The 20560-nt window shown below is 50.5% G+C and overlaps 9 protein-coding genes across 9 annotated transcripts; 5 read left to right on the top strand and 4 right to left on the bottom strand.

Moving 5' to 3' along the window:
- Window positions 1-95: 95 nt before the first annotated feature.
- On the bottom strand, window positions 96-881 carry M436DRAFT_48479 (uncharacterized protein; the record flags this gene model as incomplete). Its single annotated transcript, XM_013571135.1, has 1 exon — window positions 96-881. The coding sequence occupies one exon, from the start codon at window positions 879-881 to the stop codon at window positions 96-98; it is 786 nt and encodes a 261-aa protein (XP_013426589.1).
- Window positions 882-1400: 519 nt separating this feature from the next.
- Window positions 1401-1814, bottom strand: M436DRAFT_48887 (uncharacterized protein; the record flags this gene model as incomplete). The annotated part of the gene is made up of 1 exon (XM_013571209.1): window positions 1401-1814. One exon carries the CDS (start codon window positions 1812-1814, stop codon window positions 1401-1403), a length of 414 nt encoding a protein of 137 aa, XP_013426663.1.
- An 849-nt stretch (window positions 1815-2663) lies between these two features.
- M436DRAFT_48024 (uncharacterized protein) lies at window positions 2664-4025 on the top strand (the record flags this gene model as incomplete). The annotated part of the gene is made up of 1 exon (XM_013571064.1): window positions 2664-4025. One exon carries the CDS (start codon window positions 2664-2666, stop codon window positions 4023-4025), a length of 1362 nt encoding a protein of 453 aa, XP_013426518.1.
- Window positions 4026-4432: 407 nt separating this feature from the next.
- Window positions 4433-5203, top strand: M436DRAFT_73530 (uncharacterized protein; the record flags this gene model as incomplete). The annotated part of the gene is made up of 1 exon (XM_013571405.1): window positions 4433-5203. The coding sequence occupies one exon, from the start codon at window positions 4433-4435 to the stop codon at window positions 5201-5203; it is 771 nt and encodes a 256-aa protein (XP_013426859.1).
- Window positions 5204-5949: 746 nt separating this feature from the next.
- Window positions 5950-6906, top strand: M436DRAFT_82685 (uncharacterized protein; the record flags this gene model as incomplete). The annotated part of the gene is made up of 1 exon (XM_013571406.1): window positions 5950-6906. One exon carries the CDS (start codon window positions 5950-5952, stop codon window positions 6904-6906), a length of 957 nt encoding a protein of 318 aa, XP_013426860.1.
- A 2099-nt stretch (window positions 6907-9005) lies between these two features.
- On the bottom strand, window positions 9006-9455 carry M436DRAFT_12804 (uncharacterized protein; the record flags this gene model as incomplete). The annotated part of the gene is made up of 1 exon (XM_013571025.1): window positions 9006-9455. A coding segment is annotated over one exon (450 nt), but the record flags the coding sequence as incomplete, so codon positions are not given.
- Window positions 9456-11291: 1836 nt separating this feature from the next.
- M436DRAFT_64581 (uncharacterized protein) lies at window positions 11292-12199 on the top strand (the record flags this gene model as incomplete). The annotated part of the gene is made up of 2 exons (XM_013571279.1): window positions 11292-11438; window positions 11495-12199. The coding sequence occupies 2 exons, from the start codon at window positions 11292-11294 to the stop codon at window positions 12197-12199; spliced, it is 852 nt and encodes a 283-aa protein (XP_013426733.1).
- A 705-nt stretch (window positions 12200-12904) lies between these two features.
- M436DRAFT_48165 (uncharacterized protein) lies at window positions 12905-17335 on the bottom strand (the record flags this gene model as incomplete). The annotated part of the gene is made up of 1 exon (XM_013571090.1): window positions 12905-17335. One exon carries the CDS (start codon window positions 17333-17335, stop codon window positions 12905-12907), a length of 4431 nt encoding a protein of 1476 aa, XP_013426544.1.
- A 2358-nt stretch (window positions 17336-19693) lies between these two features.
- On the top strand, window positions 19694-20053 carry M436DRAFT_48362 (uncharacterized protein; the record flags this gene model as incomplete). The annotated part of the gene is made up of 1 exon (XM_013571117.1): window positions 19694-20053. One exon carries the CDS (start codon window positions 19694-19696, stop codon window positions 20051-20053), a length of 360 nt encoding a protein of 119 aa, XP_013426571.1.
- Window positions 20054-20560: the final 507 nt, after the last annotated feature.

The raw sequence follows: 20560 nt of genomic DNA on the forward strand, positions 1-20560 counted from the left end.
TAAACAGAAAGCTTAGAACAAAAAGGAAGTATATCGGCAGTCCGATGGTCGAGGTCCTGACAAAGGCTAGACGTCTCTGCCTGATATAACCAAGCTCAAGACGTACACGAAGGCTGGAAATTCCTTTTCTTCACCATGATCTTCGCAACTATCTTCCCATAGACTCTGATCAGGCACTCTTTCCAAGCTGCTCTCCACAGAACACAACTCTTGCACTTATCTGGTCTGTTGTGCAGGAAGTCTGCCAAAGCAAAAATAGCCTGCTCCTCCGTAGCCAGTTCAGTGCTAGGCAGGCCTTGAGCGAATCTCAAGAACAAACGTACCAAGTCACTCGCTGTGGTCGATAGTTCTGCATCTGTTTGCGACGCAGTAAAACCAGGATGGAGGTCTGATCTGAGGCTTGGTGCTTCTGCCTCGTTGACGGCGACGTATGGTTCCTCAATACCCAGCTCAGGTTCTGCAATGAGAATGTCTGGAATAGCGGCCCCGTGGAAACACCATGCTAAGCAAGTCATCAGTGACACGAGCCAAGGAATCGCGAAACCGTCGTCGTCAATATGTTTGGGAAGCGAGAACGTCATGGTCTCGAGGTTGAGGTCCATGGGTAGATCTTCTGTGTGTACAAGGTGTAGTGACTCCTTGATCAAAGTCACGTCGCAAGAATGGAAAGCATAGCAGATTGGTGTATCAGGTTCGAAGAGGAGCAATTCACCACGGGCCAGTCTCACAGCGCGCGAGTCAAAAGGTTGGCGAACTTGAATTTCTGAAGATGTTGACCTGATCCGTGGACGCTTCTCCCTTGTTGGACCTGTCGGCAGATCGGGTATGTCATGTGGTGATCGGGCACGCTTCCTACTCGTAGACAAAGTTTTGTGATCCATGAGGAGTTATCCGATTGGGTAGCGCAGATTCGAATGTGGGAAGCAGGTCTTCAATACCTGAAAGCAGTGTGAAAAGCAAGCCACGGAATGTAGGAATAAGCTCGAAATTATATCCTGATGCTGGTATTGTGATATAAGGTACAGCTGCTGCCTGATCAGTGCAGGGTATCCACATGAGCACAGGGATGACTCTGGCATGACTTTGCCTTGATCAGGCAGAGAAGAGGAGCCGAAGAATATCGACAAGCCCAGAGGAAATAGATCCGAGGTGAAGATCCTGTATAGATGATGAAAAGTTGATAAATAAATACAAAGAATTGAGAAATAGAGATCGGAAGCAAAGTAGAAAGAGCCAAACGCTCAGTGATGATGAGCAGCAATGCATGATGGCTTGGCGCATAGCTGTCGTGTAACCCATTAAACTCCTCCGCTGATTGAAAGCAGTAAAGCTCCTTGACGAAATGCTAAAGCACCTGTTTCGTGTGGTTGAAAGAGGCTTCTGTGAAAGTGGACGATAGCCTAATCGCGATGAAGGAAATCCTTGACCTTCTGCTTCAAGCTCGGCGAAGATTTAAGCGAAGGATCGTCTTGCTTTTCGTATTCCTCTGCGACCACATCTTGTTGTTCGACACCCTTGGCCCAGCCTCCAGGAACAGTCTCAACACCCTTGTCTTCGGCGACAGCGTTTGCGTCAAAAATCCGTTGGCCTGCAGGAGCGGCACCGGGAGATGGGAAGTCTTGTCTTTCGGAAGTTGGAGGAGCGAGCTTGCTCGACGAGCTCAAGTTGAGGCTCTCTGGAGGAGCTTGACGAGAACCGCGTCTCAGAGTGGCAGTGTTGTCGGTAGGAGATAGTTCAGACGAGGAAGAAGCTGTAGGTGCAGTCTCGACGGCGGTAACGATGGTGGGTTCGACCTGGCTGGATATTTTGGACATGTTGATGTTGTTGGGGGTGTTTGTTTGTCCGTAGAGAGGCGGGTGGGCAAGCAGATGGTGTATAAAGGCCGTTGGGCGACAGGAGATATATATTTATCTCTGGGATGGTCAGTCGCGCTAGGGCCTACGTCACGGTCGGGATGGATTCGACCACTCCAGGACATGATTTGCACAGCTCCACACAGTTCCCGTGCGGTAAGCTCACGGATACGAGACATAAGCAGAGAAAGATCTGACTCGGCTTGCGCGTCTGGAGATTTTTCTCAGGAGCAGCAAATTGGGTGAGAGTGGCAGTGTAACTCCTACAGGCAGATCCACGCGCAGATACATGTATACGATGCGGGTGAGATTTTGATGGCACACTACAGGCGCATCCTATGCAAAGCATGTGAAGATAGACGGTCTCCTGGAACAAATCAGCAATGATGAGCCAGGGCATGCCTCGTATCTGGCTGCGTGTCGACAAAGCATCGAATGCTGTCTCGGTAGCGTGTTCCGTCTTGTGAGAGGACTTGGAGACGTTCTTTCAATCGAGCCAACAGCCAGAACTTGAGCCCTCTCGAGGAAGGTCACCGTGGCACCATGACATATACTGCATCAACAAGCTAATAATCGACTTCTGTGTAATTATCTGCAGTTCTCGAAGATGGTTGTCTGTACATTTTTCGGAGGCTCCATGAAACTCTGTACAAATCTCTTCAGCAGAAGGTCTCGACCCTTGTTCACCCCGCACTTTTCTGTACGTCACTTTTCAAAGCAAAGACACAGCGGCGAACATGCATCACCGTCTCGCAACAAAGCCCTAGGATTGAAGACACAGTACAGGCAAGAGGAGGACGCGCAAACAGTATGGCGCTCGACCAGCAGCGCAATTGGACCATCTCCATGGCCGAGAGCCTGCAGGCCGTGAAGAACAAGACGGCCGCCAACAAGGACCCATCACTCGATCAATCATCGCTCTTTCCAGTCCGAGACGACGACCCCAAATCGCACAACTACCGCGCCACCGAGCCAGCATACCTTCCCAATGAGCTCGTCCTTGACATCCTCGAATATGTCGCCATCTCGGCCGAAGCCCAAAAGTCGCTATACACATGCTGTCTCTTGACGCGACAATGGCTCATGGCCGCCCTTCCTTACCTCTACGCATACCCAAAGATCTACGGCAAGAACTACGAACCCTTCTGCCGCACTATATGTCCTTCAATCAACCTCCGCATCAAAGAGAGTCCTCTGGCCGGGCTCGTAAAAGTCCTGAACCTAGGCATGCTAGTCCACCACAGCAGCAAGAGTGTCACAGCAAGAGTCTTGCGAAGAACAGAAGGAAGTTTGGAAGAGTTTGTTGCTCCACAGGCCTCGTTCGCCCTCAATAGCTATGCTGCCCTGTCCAAATCCCACAATCTGCGCAGTCTGGACTTGTCTCTCGTTTCCGAAGCTCAACCCTTGGACATGCTCTTCAAGTCGCTCAGATCATTGAATCACCTCGAGCGTCTGCGATTCCCGCGCTCATCTGGCTTCGGCTCCAATACTGTCAATCCCGACTCGATCATCTGGCCACAGGCCTTGAAAGATCTCCACATAAGCGGTGGTATTGATGCGAACTTCCTCTACGGCATTGTCCACTTTCCTCCCGCCCTGGAACGCTTGACCATCGAACACTGCCCCCAAGCAAAATCTCACGCTATTCGTCAACTACTCTCCACCCTCTCGCGCGCACACCTACCTCTCAAAGCCCTCTCACTATCACACATGCCACGACTGGGCTCAAGCTCCCTGGATCCCGTACTTGGCCTATTTCCGGGCCTTGAAGAACTCAGCGTCAGCGTTGACTACATCACTCCTGCCATCTTCAATCCTGACTTCCAAGAGTGGCAATCTGAAGATACGCCCAACTTCCTCGATCACAAGCTACGCATGCTCAGCTTCACCAACTCTGGCAACCCTGGTGTCGACGACAAGTTCTCGCCAATTGATGTTCTCCTCACACTTGACGAGGGCTCGTTTCCAAGTCTGCGCCGGGTCAAAATTGCAAAGAGCTTGGGATGGGATCGTGGCGAGACCCGAGACGAGACTGAGGCCCTGATCGACAGACTTCAAGAGCTCGGAACAAAAGACTATGACAACAAGACGGGTGTGTACGCAAGCATGTCTACACAGCAATGGAAGACCGCCGACTGGAAAGACTGGGCTGGTGTTTGGATCATTGATTGAAGTGCGATTTTTCTAGCTCTGAGGTGGGCGATTTGCCAGCGTACTTCGAGGCACGCTTGGATTTGTTCATACCACCTCGCACCTTGACCTCATAACGTCGCATCTTGTTCTCTCTCATCATATGCATGTACATAATATAACGAATTACGATTTGATGGCCTCAATCACACGAATCTGATTACCTCACATCAATTACATCTTTGTATCATGTTATCGCGACAGAGTTGCGAGCGGTGATAGCATTTCGCCTTGTCCCACTGGTTCCAGGCACCAGTATCGGAGACACCGGCTGTCCTATCCTGGTGACACGTAGGGCAACAAATACGGGTCAAAAGACATCTGCTCTAAGTCGTCGTCACAACCGGATTTGAACCGACCTGCGCTGCATACAGCGTTGAGCAGAAAGGATGTGGTTCGCAACCTTCATCCTCAGTCTTCTGAGTATAGCACTGGCTACCGCGACACCCTCATACCTCGCCAAACTGGCCAAACACCATCATCATTCCATCTTTGGAACACAGATTCCGCCACCTTCAACAGCGAAATCTTTTCCATTCCTGGCTCTTCCACCAGAAATTCGCCTCCAGATCTACCGCTATGCTCTTCCTCAGCGTCAAACCATCATCCTCACCAAACCATCAGCAGCTCATTGTCCTTTCCCGCCTTCATCCTCACCTCTATCGATATACCTTCCTCAGGTGTTTGAAAGGCTTCACTACGGCTGTCCCTGTCAAACCCGCCTGACGCCGCCGTTTTTGCCACTGCTCCAGACATGCAAACTCATACGCAACGAAGCCCAGGAGCTTTTTTACAATAACAATGCTTTTGTATTGAACATTGATATCCCCAGGACTTTGCTCAGGATCCCTGAACTGCTTTCTCTGTTCGACAATGGAGGGGATGTTTTGGCAATGATCAAAGACTTTAGAATCAGAGTGGGAGGCAATGTCATGGTTGATGTTTGTGGTCCTAGCAGTAGGTGGAAGAAGTACGGAGGGAAGGTGTTGGTTGCTAGAGTTCCTGCTGATGAGATAACGGGGTTGTTGAGGAGTGAAGAGAACATTGGGGTGTGTGTTGAGAAGGTCTTGGATGACGTGGGAGCGAAGGGAAATGTGAGCGCTGATCTCGTGAGGAAGATTTTGGATGAGGTGTTCTGGAATTGGGAAGGTGGTGCTTGAGCTGGAGAAAGCAGATATCACGCGCTTACTCGCCCTCAGTTCCTCTCCTCGAGATATGCGGAAGATTGCGTCCTCAACCAGAAAACATGCACGGTAGCTACGCAGCCTCTGGAGCATCCACTGAGAGCCCTCGTTCAACTACCTCTCACTTGGCAAGCCCCACACTCGGACAACACCATGCAAATCGCCAGGTCGCGATTTGCTGTGAGCTAATGGGAACTTGCTTACATGCTTTCACTTTCAGTGTTCACTTGCAGTCGTTCAGGGATGCAAATCATCACTTCCTCTGGCGCCTCTCATTTTCTGGACAGTACCGTGTATAGCGACAGCTACTATAACGGTCGCTCTGGTCCGGGGAGACGGATCGACAATAGCTCAGGGCACACGATATAAAATCTACACCCTTTCCTTCTCTCCACTCTTCTTTTTCGATCCTGCACCCAACAGCTCGTGGTCGATAATCAATCCACTTCAATTCATCTCCAACTCACTCTATCAACTTCTTTCAGATACTTCGCCAATATCTTCCAAGTCTACAGTCAACGATTTGATAACTCAACTGAGACACCAAGTCATCTTTCACTCAAGCTAATACGACGAAGTTCAACTTGATCGGACTTCGCCAATAGCATCAAGTCTCCATCAACATAATTATACAAGCACAAGCAAGACTTCGGTGTCAGCACGAAGTTCAAGTCTCCTGGCACAATCTTCGACGTCAGACACATCTTGAGCTGTGGTTAGATATGACGACCCCTGCTGCCTCTCCTACCGAACAGTATGGAGCAGCCGAAGTTGGCGTCGTCGTTCGAGACACCAGGAAGTCCAAGCCAACTCCACAAGTTGTTCGCTCCGCCCCCGTCTTCCTGCTTTACAAATATTACCTTCGACCATGGACTGACGCCGATGATCCCAAGCTGAAGACTTTGGAACAATTCTGCCGCCGCTTCAAGTGGATCCCTTCACTTGAGTTGATCAATTCTATCATCCATAAGGCCAACATCATCGACGAAGAGGTCCGCCTGAACTTTCCCATCTACGCTTTCATGGAGTTTCACAATTTCAAAGTATGCATCTCAGACACGACCGGGGAGCCCCGCTTGTTTGTTGGCCATCTGGTTCGTGAGCACGGGGCTACAGAAGAAGTTTGGGCTGGGTGGTCAGGAGCGAAGAAAGGTTCACGGGAACGTATCACAGCCGCCAATACGAGACTCTACCATGTACCCCGAGTTCAAAAGGAAACTTGTGAGATAGAGTTCAACCCGGAGGTGCGCAAGCATATCAGATGGGACTACGCCTTGGACGATCTCTTCGGACTCGGTCAGCTCCACCACATCAGAAATCTACAATGTATAGTACAGATCCAGAATGCAATCTTGCTCAGCGTCGCGAAAGTGTTACTTCGCTTCCCTGGTCTTATGCAATTGGCTGACTGCAGAAGACGCAGACGAGGATTTGGCTTCACCGAATGTTCAAGACGCCCCTTCACTCGATTTGACCGAGCTGGCAGGCGATCTCTCCCTCTCCGACATCCTTTCCAGGCAACTCTCGACATACTCAACTTCGGACCAAGTCCTGCAGACGGAGTGCACGACTGTCATCCCCCTGACCCTACCAAGACTTGGAGGCAGAGATATTTGGAACACTATCCTGAAGACAGCGAGTTCGACTTGGAATCGATACCTGATTCTGATAATACATGAGGACTCGATGAAACTTCACGTCGGATTGGGCCAGACTTGATTCAGGAGACGAAGTCTCTGGTTACCACACGAACATCTGCTTTCCTTTTGCTATTTGAGATTTCTGCGACTCGAAACTCCTGGGACTTGATATTTCCGCGATCTGACATTTCACTTTCTCCATGCAAACTTCGAGCTTTCTCTTTCAGTCAAGTATTTTCATCCCAGCAAGGCGAACACCAAGGGAGGACTCGGGTAATTTCTCGAAAACGTAGCAAAAAAAGAAATCACAAAAAAAGCTGTTTAGAGTAAACCTTGGTGTTCTTTTGTGCATTCATCTGTGAACTTCGTCCTTCTCTCTTCATTCATCACTGTCCAGGTCTTGGACATACGGCTTAGTTGCCATCGACTTGGTGGCTCTCGTGATGCTGGAGCTTGGTAGCAAGAATGTAGGCCTTACTTAACCATGAACGTGAAAGGTTATTACAGACTTGGAGCGACTTTGAATGACCTCAAAGTCCTTGATAGGTGTTCTGATGACTTCGAAGTCATCTATAATCATGAACGAACTTCCAAGTCTGTCCAAGTCTTCCCTATTCGTTTGAAGACAAATTTGAAGCCATCCAAACGACTCTGAAGTAGTTCATAGTAGATTCAAGAGATGTTCTACACAACGCGGTTAAGTCTGAATTTCTGCTATTGTGATTTCATGGTGCTGACTACGATAGCTGTGCGCTTTCGAGACCTAGCGGGGCAAATGATCAGGGTGAGGAGTTGACTGATGGTTGTAAATCATCAGCACAAGTGAAACATGACTCTAGGATTGCTTGAGGCTTAGAGATCGATCAAAGAGGACTCGAGGCTAGTAAGGAGCTTCTTAGTAACCTGGATCGGCTCCGATTTCAATTGTGGTCTTCGTGCACTCACGACAACACTCCAACGTCTACCCTGGAGTTGTGCACTTTGATGTACTTGCGTGCTACAGTTATGCGTGCGGGAGCCAGAACATGAAGACCGTGACGCTCGAGAACCACAAACCCATGAATCTGGAACACGTTGTCTTGAGCTGGAGCGTTAGAGATTAGTTTGGATCTTCCCTACCGTTCCCATGCTTTTTCATTGACTTTGATAGTCCTCTACCGAGTATTCAAGTTCTCGCCGAGCAACGCGTTTTGGAGCTACGTACAACGCACTGGGTCCTAAGGGTTGGACATAGTTGACAATGAAAACATCCCGTGGAGATCTGAAGACAAAATTGTAGATCGACGTAAACAAGATGTAGCGCAGCTATAAATCAACACGGTCTATGCAAAAGGGAACAAGTAATGAGAAACAAGAACAGAGAACGCCAAATCCTCGACCATCTAAGCAGATACAAAGTTCCAAAGCACCCATTTGCAAGTACTGGGCCAAGTATCACCAGTGATAAGTTGAATACTGCTGTAGTTGTCAGACGAACAAACAGTACCAGCAATACCCCTTCCGTTGACACCGCAAGCAACACCGCCATTGCCATCAACAGTGCAAGTGAAGTACGACTGAGAAGCACTGCCTTGCTGAGCAAAGTACAGAGGTGAAGTAACAGTGGTGGTACCCAGAGCGAATGCGTATCCAGCAGCACTACCGCTTTGCACAACCATGTGCTGGTTTGTCTTGTCGACGACAAACTTGGTTGCATCGGAAGGGTTCGAGACCAATTTGCTCTGACCGCCATCGCCGGAGATGAAGATGTACTTGCCGTCAGCGCTGGTGCCTGAGCTGGTGATCAAGATGTTGAATTGCTTCGAGACGGAGTTGGTGGTAGTGTATGTTGTAGTGACCTTTCCGTTTTTGGAACCAGAGACGACGTTGGTGCCTGCCTTAGAAGGCGATCCAGCTTGTGTCTTCAGCCAGCATGTTCCAGCGCCAATTCCATTACTGCCGCCGACGTAAGTGAAAGCTTGACACCTTGAGTCGGCATCGCAAGAGGTCATACAGTCCTTGTACGAGCTCGAAGCAGCAGTGTTGGTGTAGGCGCCTTGTGTCAAGTCCGAAGCGGCATAGACCTTGTAGACATTGTCTGCCGCATCAGCGAATGTAGAAGGCGGGGTGGTATCGGGCTGAGCTGCGAGCGCTGCAGCAAAGGAAGTGGTCATGTAACCACTGCTTCCAGAGATGAGTACCTGGAAGTTTCCTCGCATCTGACCAAAGTTATTGGCATTCGCAGCCACCACTGCACCTCCCCAGAAAACGCATTTTACGTTGATTGTGCTAGGGGGATCAAGGCAGGAAGGTCCGTCGGTGGAAGAACTAGGGTCTCTCTCGTAGTAGATGTTGACGGAGTTGCAGCCCTTGATGGCCGAACACTTGCTTGTGCAACCCTGCACATCGAATGACGACAAAAGAGTGAAGCCAAGGTACTGATCAGCAGAGTTGGAGGCATTCAGACCTGCGAATGATTGGACCCAGCCAGAGGGGATGCCTGCTAGACCAGCTTGAGCCGAGTAGTACGTATCGGCAACGAATCCAGCTGCAGTGTCGGGAACAGAATTGTAGGAGATACCAGAGGGCTGGGGAACGCAGGTAGCAGCACGCTTCGCAAGATCGGTGGCACTTGCCGTGGCTAGTGCAGAGGCGGAAGACAAGGCAACCGAGACGTCGTCAGCGGAGTCAAAGACCTTTGTGGCCAGAGGATCCGAAGATGCGGTTGCAGTCACAGCGAGCGTAGTCGCGGTGATGGCGGGAGCGTCCTCCGCAGTCACGTAGACAACCGGAAGGTTGAAGACTGTGGTGGGAACAGCCACAGAGATGGCGTCGATATCGATAGAAGTGGTGCTCTGAGCACTGACAAGAGCTGCACAAGCTACGGCTGCTGCAATGGCTTGATGCATGTCGGAAGAGTGTGGTTGTGATTGTGCTTGGGATGGTAGGTGTTGCTGAGTTATTCTGGTCAATGGCAATGAGGAGTTTCCACTCTACTTATACATTCACTGTCCACACTTTGATCATGGATGTGCAACAGAGCGTGATCTGCTACATGGTTCGACTTGACAATATTGCAAGCCACGGTCTATCGTGCTCAAGTCCGTCAACGTTGGGGTTTCACCCTTCAGCTGGTTCGGCATCCCCGTCGTATGTGAGTGAGCACGAGCTCGAGGGCTCTGAACGACAAACGACGAGCCACGTGAGTCCAAAGAAGCTGGATCGTTGGTATAGATGCCTGACATGGCTAATTCATTTCTTCTGGAAGCCTTCCACAAACCGTTTTGGCTTGTCATCGGTAGCGGAGTGACCGACAGTCTGAGACAGAATCCAGACCAGACTTCGACCACTGCTATCACACAGACTCCTCGACGACTACTGTTCTCAGCAGCAACAGTCTTGCATGACTACAACGGTAGGGGTATGTTGTTACGTGAAACTACTGGAGAGGGTGAAAAAAGTGGAAGGAGCTGTGAGGTCAAACTCTACACCAGCGGTCGTCTCCGGAAAGTTTCCACTCGCGTAAAATTGTCTGAGACGCTTCAGCTCGTCTATACTTACCTTCATCTTAGCTCGAGTACACCTAACCCATCTGATTTCTCGACATTCAGGCCACTCCCAAGGTCAATAGGGTAGATCACCTTGTCTCAGTCATACCGATCGAACAGATCCTTCTGCTTCGAGTCGATGGAATCTAGAGCATGTGCGTATTGTATAACCGCAACATAGCTGTTTGCAGTTCTCGTAAGGACATATCTTGGCGGGATATCCCATCCATCTAGCAATTGCAAAATATTTCGCCAGCCAGATACAGTATGGTATGTTATCGGGATTGCTGTGACGGTCAAACAGGCTGTCCGCAACACCTAAATCCGACTTTGTTCCTAGAGGTGTAGATTCTCAATTGCTGGTCCTTGGGAAGAACTGGAACACCATCGTCCACGTCTTTCTTGCCAGCTGATGATGATTCTGTGTAAGGCGGATCGACGATGAGATCCTTGGATTCCTTTCGGTCGTGTCCGAGCGTCTTGGACTACCGCTACTCTGCCATGGTCACAAAGCCATACAGACTGATATCAACTGGCATCATGTGCTTGACAAGCGGTCTAACACGCGCTTTTGTCTGTTGGCTACTCGTGTATCTTGCTAGACATGACGATGGCTGGATTCTCTCAATCGAAGAGCTGCCTTGGAGAACTTTGTAGATTTCTTCGAGGACGAAATTGATCGTGGTCGGATGCTCTCGTAGTCTGCCAGACTTCGGATGGTAGTTCGAAGCTGCCCCTCATACGGGCTTCGAATTGCACGTCGTTCTTTCCTTATTAGTTCCTAGTAACAAATCTCGAAGCATGTGACTCCCTCCTTTCCAAACGACACAGCGTATCACCTCCTCTTCTTTCGCTGCAGTGGATAACCGCTAGACTCCACGACGCTGACCACGCACGATGGTGACAAGCATTGTCCTTGCCGGCATCCTCTTCCCTATCGCCATATACCTAGGCATCGCGGCGATCATTCTCGTCATCCTAGGCTGCGCGAGCTATGTCTGCATTACCGCAGTCCGTCAATACGTGGAAAAAGCTCATCGGAGGGTCTGAACAAATCCATCCAAAGTTCACCCCATCCACTGACCTGGCTTCGTGCACAGCTCAAACTTCGATACTGTCGAGAACAAACTTTCGACTTCCTCGGCCTTCCACCTGAAATTCGCCTGATGGTCTATCGCTGTACACTCCCTCCAGATCGCACCTACTACATGACTGCTCGCAAGCAGAGATTCTATGGTCATCCTCTGCACAAGGAGCTCAAGAACGAGATGATCCCAAATCCGCCTCGCCTGCTTCGCGTCTGTCGCCTCATAAACCAAGAACTCTGGCCGCTGATCTACAACCAATGTATCTTCTACATTACCATATACTCAATCAGGGATCTGCTATACGCCGTGGACCTTTTGGACCATTATGCATCCCTGTATGACCCCGACTACGCTACGGATATCTTCTCGTATACAAGCAATATTCGGATCCGAGTCAACGACCTCATACTTGATGTCCACCCTTCGTATGACGGTCGGCATGGATGGCTGGTGGAGCTGAGCCAAACAACTCCACTGTGGGTAGGCCGTGGTACGAAGACGATACTGCAGAACCGAACGCAAGCTGCTAGAACGGTGAGAACGAATCCAAGAGGGGAGATTGCCCCTGAAGCTATCAGCGCTGGACATCTGAAGGAGTCCATACGTCGTATGTCAAGGCTCCCTGTACTGGACAAAGCCGCCTTGAACAAAATGCTTCCATGGTATCATCGATATCAACGCCAGCACCGTCACAAACTGGCCACATCACCTGTCTGAGAAGAGAACATGCACCCACGGCTGTATCAGAAGAGACTGTTACTATACGAGATGGACGGAGAAGCTCGGCGCATCCTGCTGAATAAGAGTGATGGAAGACGATACTTAGCTATACACACGATCAACACAAGATCTAGCTCCATACACAATCAACCGACATACTTGCCTCAAGAGCTCATCGTATCCACCTGCCTAGAACGGAGTATCACGGAGTCGTTAAGGGAAAGACCTACCTATTTCAGAAAATTCTTGCACCGGTATCATGACTATAACATAAGTGGTTTCGTATTGGAGGCTAGACAATTATCTCTTGACCTGTCCAGTGTTGTGGTATGCTGATGCCTATCCTAGACCGAACCTCGCGAATATACATATAAACCTTCTGACCCCTTTGCTGTCCCTGGGGTATATGACTCGCTCAAAGACCCCGCCTTTCCTGTTTCCCTGCGTGAAATGATAGAAAATATGCTTTCCCGTCCATGAAAGGTGACAAAACGCCGAAGATGGGAGATACCCTAGTCCCATGTTTGCGCCGCTGAAAGATAGACATCCCCGAACGCCAAAAGAACGAAACAAAGAAAAATGATAGAGCGTAGTGTGAAGTGCAAAAAGATATGCAAAAACAGACTTTTCTTCCACTGAAAATGTAGAATTGAACGAGTCTAGATGTATTCCCGATTCGTAGATCGAGTGGTATGAATGTGATTAAACACATTTTCTGGCCTGGAATAGACCGAGGCTCAGGCTGGTATCGTTAGCACCCATGATAGGCGTTGGGTCGGGCATCAACTCCCAACGTCTCAACATGTATGGTGTTTGCTTCAACTCAACAGGACCCCTGTTTGCGCCTATCCCCATGGACAGTCTCTGTTGCTGGACTTGTTGTTGTTGCAAGTGTGCTTGCGACAGGACGGGAGTAGTGGCAGTGGAAGGCGGACGAGCTGGCATGCCAGGGCGAGCTGGAACGGGCCACGGTCTTTGCAGCATCGACGGCGACTGCGTGGCTGATACTGGCGAAGAGGAGACCTGCAACGGGGTAGACGTCGGATTCTGCTGAGCGGCAGAAGCAGGAACCACTTTTGACGCGAGTGACAACCAGGCATCTGGGGATGTATGAGTGCCGAACAAATAACGTAGACGAGGTATGCATCGAGCTTGAGGTGGCAGATTGCGTAGGATCGTGTGCAAGTGCTCGTGAGACAGATCATCTGAAATCATGGAAGCAACATCAAGAATATGCTCAAGGATCGTTTGCTGGCTCTGTAACTTCGGATGAATGAGCAGGGCACACAGAACACCCATTAATGGAATGAGATCTTGTGCGAGAGCATTTGCATCGTGAAGTGTATGGAACTGCATGGTAGTGAGCTGTAGCAACACGCTGATACCAAATGCCATGCGCAATTTTCTGTCTGAGTGTGTAGGATCGAGCGGATTGATGCCTTCTACAAATTGACCCAGTCGCTTAAGATACTCGACAAGCATGGAGAATGCGGTCGACGGCATGAATTGAGATGATGCAGCAAGTGCAGATGATTCGACTGCTTTCAAGTATCGCCGTACAGCAGCTTCTTCAGCCATGGAGCCATCAGCAGTGATGATCGAGGACAGCTTCTCCAAGACACACTCACCGGCCCAAGAGTGGATGTGGTGGATCAAATCCTTGTCAAGCGCACCCAATAGCTGCGGCCAGGATGAAGAGGTGTGTTCGATTGCGCTTTGAAAAGTGCGAACCAGACTGGTCTTATCATTGTCAGATAGGCTACTACCGCCAGACAGAGCTGAAGAAAGCTGTTGCAGAGCTATTTGGCTGAACGGCAAAGACAGCTCTGTGGTCGACTGGACAATCTTGTTCACCTTGTCGATTATTGACATGCTGGCCTTTTCTGCCTGGGGTGCGGGGTCAAGTAATGAGTCGAGAAGAGGCTGCACAGTGTTCTGAGATATCATGGGATTGTCCTTGCAAACGAGTTCATTCGAGACCAGTTTGGAATCCATGACCACGTATCGGCGGAGCCATGAGACGACCTTGTCCCCTGTTTCATTGCCATTCTTCGACAAGATCGACTGAGGATTGAGTTGCAGTAGTGATCCGATGAGACGCAGTATGCTTGCCTTTTGGTCAAGGCAAAACATGTTCTGTGCAACTTTGAATCTGTACGCTTCAGCTGACTGATTGAGCCCCATCGATGTCGACGGTATCAAGATCTTAGCGCAGATGGTTGCAATGCGAGTAGCATTGGCAGGCTCTGTAGCTTTGATTGCGTTCAGCTTTTTCTCCCAGATTTGGTGGAAAGTGTCAAGTTTCAGGCAGCTAGACCCAACAAGGGAAACAACGACGCCTTCCACGGCTTCGTAAGGCGCTGCTGCTTCAGCCATTCGGGTCACAAGCTTGTGCACCAATTGCTCGAAGCTGGTCTGGTCGAACGATCTCAGTTGCATGAACCATGTGCTGGCACGAGACAGGCCATCAGGTCCCATCTTGACACTACGGTCAGCGATGGTAGTGAACATGCGTACCAAGAGTTGCTCATCCATGGTGTTACCGCTAGTGAGCACTCGGTCAATGTCTTCGTTGGATTCAAGACTTCCGGAATGCGAAAGTGCCATGCTGTCAGATGCTGGAGAGCATGCAGCGGTGGAGCTTTGTATCTCACACGTTGCAAGCTCGCTGTCAAGAACCTTTCCATACGCTACACCCGCTGGTACACGGCGTACGAGTCCGGCGAGCGAGAGCAGGAAGGAACGGTCCAAAGGTTGTTTTGCTCGCAAGCGACGTTGTTGTTGGTAGATCTGGGAGACCAGAGCCGGCAAGAAGCCCATGGTAGCAAAGACCTCGATATTGAGGTTGACGGTGTCTGCCGTTGCTGCCAAAATTTGAGGATTGTTGCAGCTAGATGCAGCGGCGAGTACCTTGGCTAAGCTCGGGTAATCTTCGAACTGCTCCAGGGTATGACGGACTAAGCAGAAAGCAGCAAGGTTTCCATTGAAGACGGTGTCGCTGACAGATTCGAAGTTCTGCGATATCACTCTCTCGCAGAGCCACTGGGCGACCGCCATTTTGACAGCACCGACAGGCTTGGAGGTGAGGATAGGCTCCTGAAAAGCTACACCAGGACTAGGCAAGGACATACCGCCGAGGTGTTGAGACAGGACGGTCTTGTAGTTCTCAATCTCACGCGTTTCTGCATAGGCGTTGTAGCCAACACGGTTCAGAAGCGTACGTCTGAGATTGACAATGTGAGAAGAGAGGTAGGCGGTGGGTAGTTCGAGAAGGAGCTGAGCCTCACTCGCAGCAGCATTGGAGCCGGACAAAACGCCAGTTGAGATGAGCCACTGAAGATATCTGCCAACCGAAAAGTGACCAGATCGCGCCAGAGCGGAGACGAGTTTGTAGATCAGGCGAGGCTCCATATTGCGATCGTTTCGAGCTTTCTCGAGCATTGTCAACACTGCATCGTCGGCACTGAAGCCTGCAAAGCTCCAGTAACGAATCAATTGAGCAGCGAGATACACGCGAGCGATACCGGAACGGTGCTTCGAGGCTGCCCATTCCAGGATCGTAACCAGCATCGACCGTGTGTCGAGTCCCAGAAGCTCGCATCGAGCGGCGATTTTGTCGACATGGACATCCAAACCGACAGAGTCCAAAATGTCTAGTAACCGAAGTCTGGGGGTACGAGAGGTGGCTTGTGGGGATGCCCCTGACAAGCGATTGTTGCGTCTTGTAACATTGATCAAGCTCTCGGCCTCGACATTGACTCGGCCCGTTGGCTTGACAGCAGAAAATGTGGCCTTGTATTCAATCCAAGACTTTGGCAAGACTAAACATCCCCTATGGTTGACGGCTAAGAGACTGATGAGTTGGTTGATGCGGGTGGTAAGCTGTAGGTTGATGCCATAGGGTGTGGCGGCAAGAGCTTTGGCGTGTCCAAGAAGAGCTTCAGCAAGTCGGCGACCCCTGTTTCGATGAGAGATGAGATGTTTCCAATAGATTTGTATAAGCAGAATCCAAACGGGTAGTCGTTCTGGAGAACTTTGCTTGAGTGATGCAAGAATCCAATCCATATAGTGTTCCTCATCAAGCAAATGGTCAACATAAAATTGGGTGCCGAGACGAACAGCATAATTCATCTTTCGAGACCATCCCGGCTGGCCGCAGCTGGCGATGACACCATCAACAAATTGCTCGACGAAGACAGTCCATTCCCTGATCCACTTGAGTTCACCAGCCAAGGCAGCAGGACCAGAGACACCCTTACGCTTGAAGGCACGAATCTCATTAGCTCCGACGCACTTGGAGAGCCAAACAGCTCTGGCGATGGGGATATCCTTGGAAATGCAGTGATCGAGGAGAACCTTGCCGCGGATACCATGAGGGATGGTTCTGCTGAGTTTTCGTAGGGGTACTTCCGGGTTGGCGAGGTCCTTGAGCCAAGCTTCTCTCTTTGTGTCGGTCAGGGTGACTCTGGGTGGCGGTTTGAAGGTCGAGGGGGCGGTGCAGAGACGCATTTGAGATCTCTTGTCCAGCACTTGGACGAAGAGTGCGGACAATACGCTCAAACCATTCTTGTTCTTCAGACTGGGCCATAGATGAGGGCGAGCCATGTTTGATTCCTGCTGAGAAGCACCGGCGGGCTTGTCGCTAAAGCCAGACTTTATGAGGTGCTCGTTGAGCACATCTTCCGGATGCTTGCCCTCGATGTTGGTCCATGGGAAGAAATCGGCGGCCTTGTCTCGAGGAAGCTTGGTAGCGACAGCGGGTGGGTGTAGGCCGTTGGCTCTTGTTGATGGATCCAGGACGGGTGCGGGGGTCGGCTTGGGTATGATTGTACGAGATTGACCTTGTGCGGTCAGAGATTGGGGGCGACGGGGTAGAGGTAGTTGTGTTGTGCGGTGGGAGAGAAGGCGAGGCGGAATGTGCTGTGTGGGCTCGTCGGGGGTGTTGACGGGCTGGGCGGCGTATTGGAGCATGCCGTTTGCCGTGTACGCCGAGCGGTTTGCCTCGTCGACGTCGGCAATGTCATCTTGTCGACTCAGGTTGACGTTACTGAGTTTTGAGGGAAGAGCTGGGCGATTCAGAGGGCGTGGGTGAGGGCCAGGAACCTGCGTGCCCGCCGATGGTTGGCTTATCATGGCACTGTTGCGGAGTGGGTGCGCCTCATACTCGAGGCTCAAGCCGAAGGAGCCATGGGCATAGCAATGGCAGCGGTGGCAGGAGTTGAGTGATGAATGCTGAAGGAGTCCTGAGTGGTGCAACACGACATGGTTGATGCTCAGTCAGTCGCAGGCACAGGTTGCACACGAGACAAGAGGTGAGAGCGAGGTTCTAGAGCAGCTGATAGCAACATGTCATATCCGATCTAATACCGTACCCCAAATGATAAACTTGGCTGCTCTTAGGCCAACGCTCGATCCGCTGCCCGCACAATTCACTGCCCTCGCCGTCACTTTTGCCGACACTGACAGCCTTTCGTCAACCAACAACAGCCGCCACCAACTATCGCTTCATACTGTAGCAAGCCACCCGCGACATACCTCCTGTGAATCTTCTTGACCTGCCCCAGCCAGGTCCAGATTGCCGCTCCAACAAGCCTGCACGCTCTGCTCCTTCCGAATGCACTCCAGCAAACATTCTCCGGCTTTGCCAAGCCTAACCTGATCGTGACCTGACTTTGTCTTTTCCATTTACCCCAAAATCTCCCAAAGCATCCATTCCTACCGCTAAATCGCCGGCACCTTGTTATCTCGGCCCAGCTTCTTCCCGGTGGGTGGAGGGCCCCGGCATTTTCTCTTGGTCTGCTGCAAACCTCCACCGTCACCGCCATGTTTGCTTCTTTCTTGCGAACCCGGTTCATCATTTGGCGTGATGAGCGCTTTTGCTCTCGAGTTTCGTAAACATCCGTAGCAAAGCGGATCTTCTTTCGGTGCTGGCCTTATGCAAGCCGTCTGCGACAAGCAACTGATTTGCAAAAGCCGAGATTCCATGTTGCTTTTCTTTTGCTCATCTCACTCCCGTTCCTGCCTCCTTCTCCGCATTTTGCTTCTCTTTTGCCCTTTCGGCCATGGCTTCTTCCCAGCTGCCCGTACCGTTGGTCGGGAATGCTCCGCGATGCATTGCGATGTGCTTCATCTCCTTGCAGGCCATGCGCCAGCAGATTAGACCATGTCGTGCTTCGCTCAACACTTTTCCAAAAACATCCGCCCTGTAGCTCATTTTGATCCTGAGCTTGCGCCAGGTCCGAGGTGCACGCGCGCTTTTCTGCTAACATCATGTCTCCTTTCATCTGCATACCTTGAGACAAAGCGAGGCGTCGCATCTACATATCGCAAATGGCCGCCTTATCCGTACCAAGGCCCATGTGCTCACTCACCTCCTTGAACAAGCAGGTATCTATCGGTGTTACCTTCGGACACGGTTGCATCTACTCTATCTGTTGTGTTGCGTATCAGGCACGCAAAGATACACCATCTTCTCCGCATCTTGCATGACAAACTCTCCCGTATCTATTGAACACGTCGGCCGTATGGAGCGGAGTTGTCTTTGAAGCGTCGACTTTTATCGCTCGACGTCGACTCATGGTCCATTCTTCGGAGTGTAGATCCCATACACTGCTATCTCAAGCATGTCGATACCGTCGACCTGGGCTCTCCGACCTCGCAGCAAGCCCGAATTCTCGTGACAAAGAACATTGGATCTGTCGGACTTCCGCCCGTCTACACTGCCACGACGCTCTCTTTTTGAGCCTCGAGGTTCTTTGACCGAATCCCCGATTGGCGGCTTGTGTCGAGCCTCGAGAGTTTGACTGCAATCATTTCTCCACATTCCGCAAGCCGACTATAGCCGACCCTGACCTCAGCTTTTATTCTCTCAAAGGATACAGTACTCCGATTCTCCATCCTTTGTCACTAAAGAGACACATCCAGAGCGATCTCCAAGGTCGGAGATGATTACAAGTCCTGGATAGGCAAGTGTGCGCATGAGTGTCCGAGAGCATTGCACCATATCAATCGTGTCATATCATTGACCGTTTCGCCTGCTTGCTTGCTTTTCCAGCACGAAGCGATATAACATCTTGATCAGATTGTCACTACTGCCATCAGATGAAGATACAGCGGCTGTTGATACTGCTTTTGGTTATCTCCCCACCATCCAACAGGTATCGCACGGCTAAATATACCAATAAGGTCTGGCGGAACCAGTTTATGTCATCATTGCTACGATGTGATGGACGAAAGGTTATCTCGCCGATGCGGAATATCGTTTCCTTCAGATCTTCGAGATTATCAGCCTCGCTGCCTCGGTATTTGGTAACTCGGCCGAGATTGATGGTCGCCGGTGAGGAGACTGAGGAGACCGAGGGGATCACGATTTTGTAAATTGCATTCTCAGGTGCGATGGGACGAGAGGCTCCGAGCAGTCGGCTCGGAGCACCAACAGAAGAGCTTCGGGCACCGAATGCTTCGTTGATCATGAATAACGCGCTCGGGATTATGTATGCAGGGTCTGACACTTCGAGCACATACGGCCACAGTCAGCTGAAAACTGGGCATCCCGTCCGCTCTGCCATACATAAGCAGTTGAACGGCAGATTAGTACTACGGTGGGTGACCACGTGGGAATCCCTGCTGCTGTATGTTTTATGTTTTTTTGTTTTGTTGACCATGTCCTGTCGTTATCCTTCGAGCTACTCTCTGAGAGCAGATGGAACAGCTCGTCAGTCACATCTACAGTGTATATCTTTTGGTGCGGTGTTGAAGGACTCCGTCTCGGTCCCAAACGTTGTTGTAGAACACAAATCCGTGGTGATGCGCTTTTGCTCACTTACCAAACCTGTGGCTTGTGTACACTGATGCAACGATCTCTTTGTGCTATAGATCTATCATACAACTCAGCGATATACAGTAACTTATCCTCGATCTTGATTCCCTCACATTTCTCGCCCTCGCTGGTGTTATAGCTAGATTTTGCAAAAAAATCATGGTCGAAGGGGTGACCCGGCCATGTCAAAACACAACCTGCTTTTCCGACAAGAATAAAAAACAGTTGCAACCTATGCTTCACCCAATCTACAGTCTTGAACAAATGCATCAGAGAGCGATCGTATGCATGATATCATCTGCCTGGTGATGAAGGTGAAGAGTGGAATCGACGTCTTCTTGGTTCACTCGGGTGAGCCAGCATACCAGATTGTCACGTCTTGTGGATTAATTCTAGCGAGAAACGCTCACAAGTGGTCTACACATACAACAACCATCAGATAGGAAGGCAAGTGCAAGTTTATACACATGTAGAATTCGTAGTGAATGAAGAGCTAGCCGCGAAGTGATGGGTCAAACGAATGCACTTCATCGCCCAAA

This window comes from Aureobasidium namibiae, assembly GCF_000721765.1.
Source record: "Aureobasidium namibiae CBS 147.97 unplaced genomic scaffold scaffold_10, whole genome shotgun sequence".
NCBI classification, from domain to species: domain Eukaryota; kingdom Fungi; phylum Ascomycota; class Dothideomycetes; order Dothideales; family Saccotheciaceae; genus Aureobasidium; species Aureobasidium namibiae.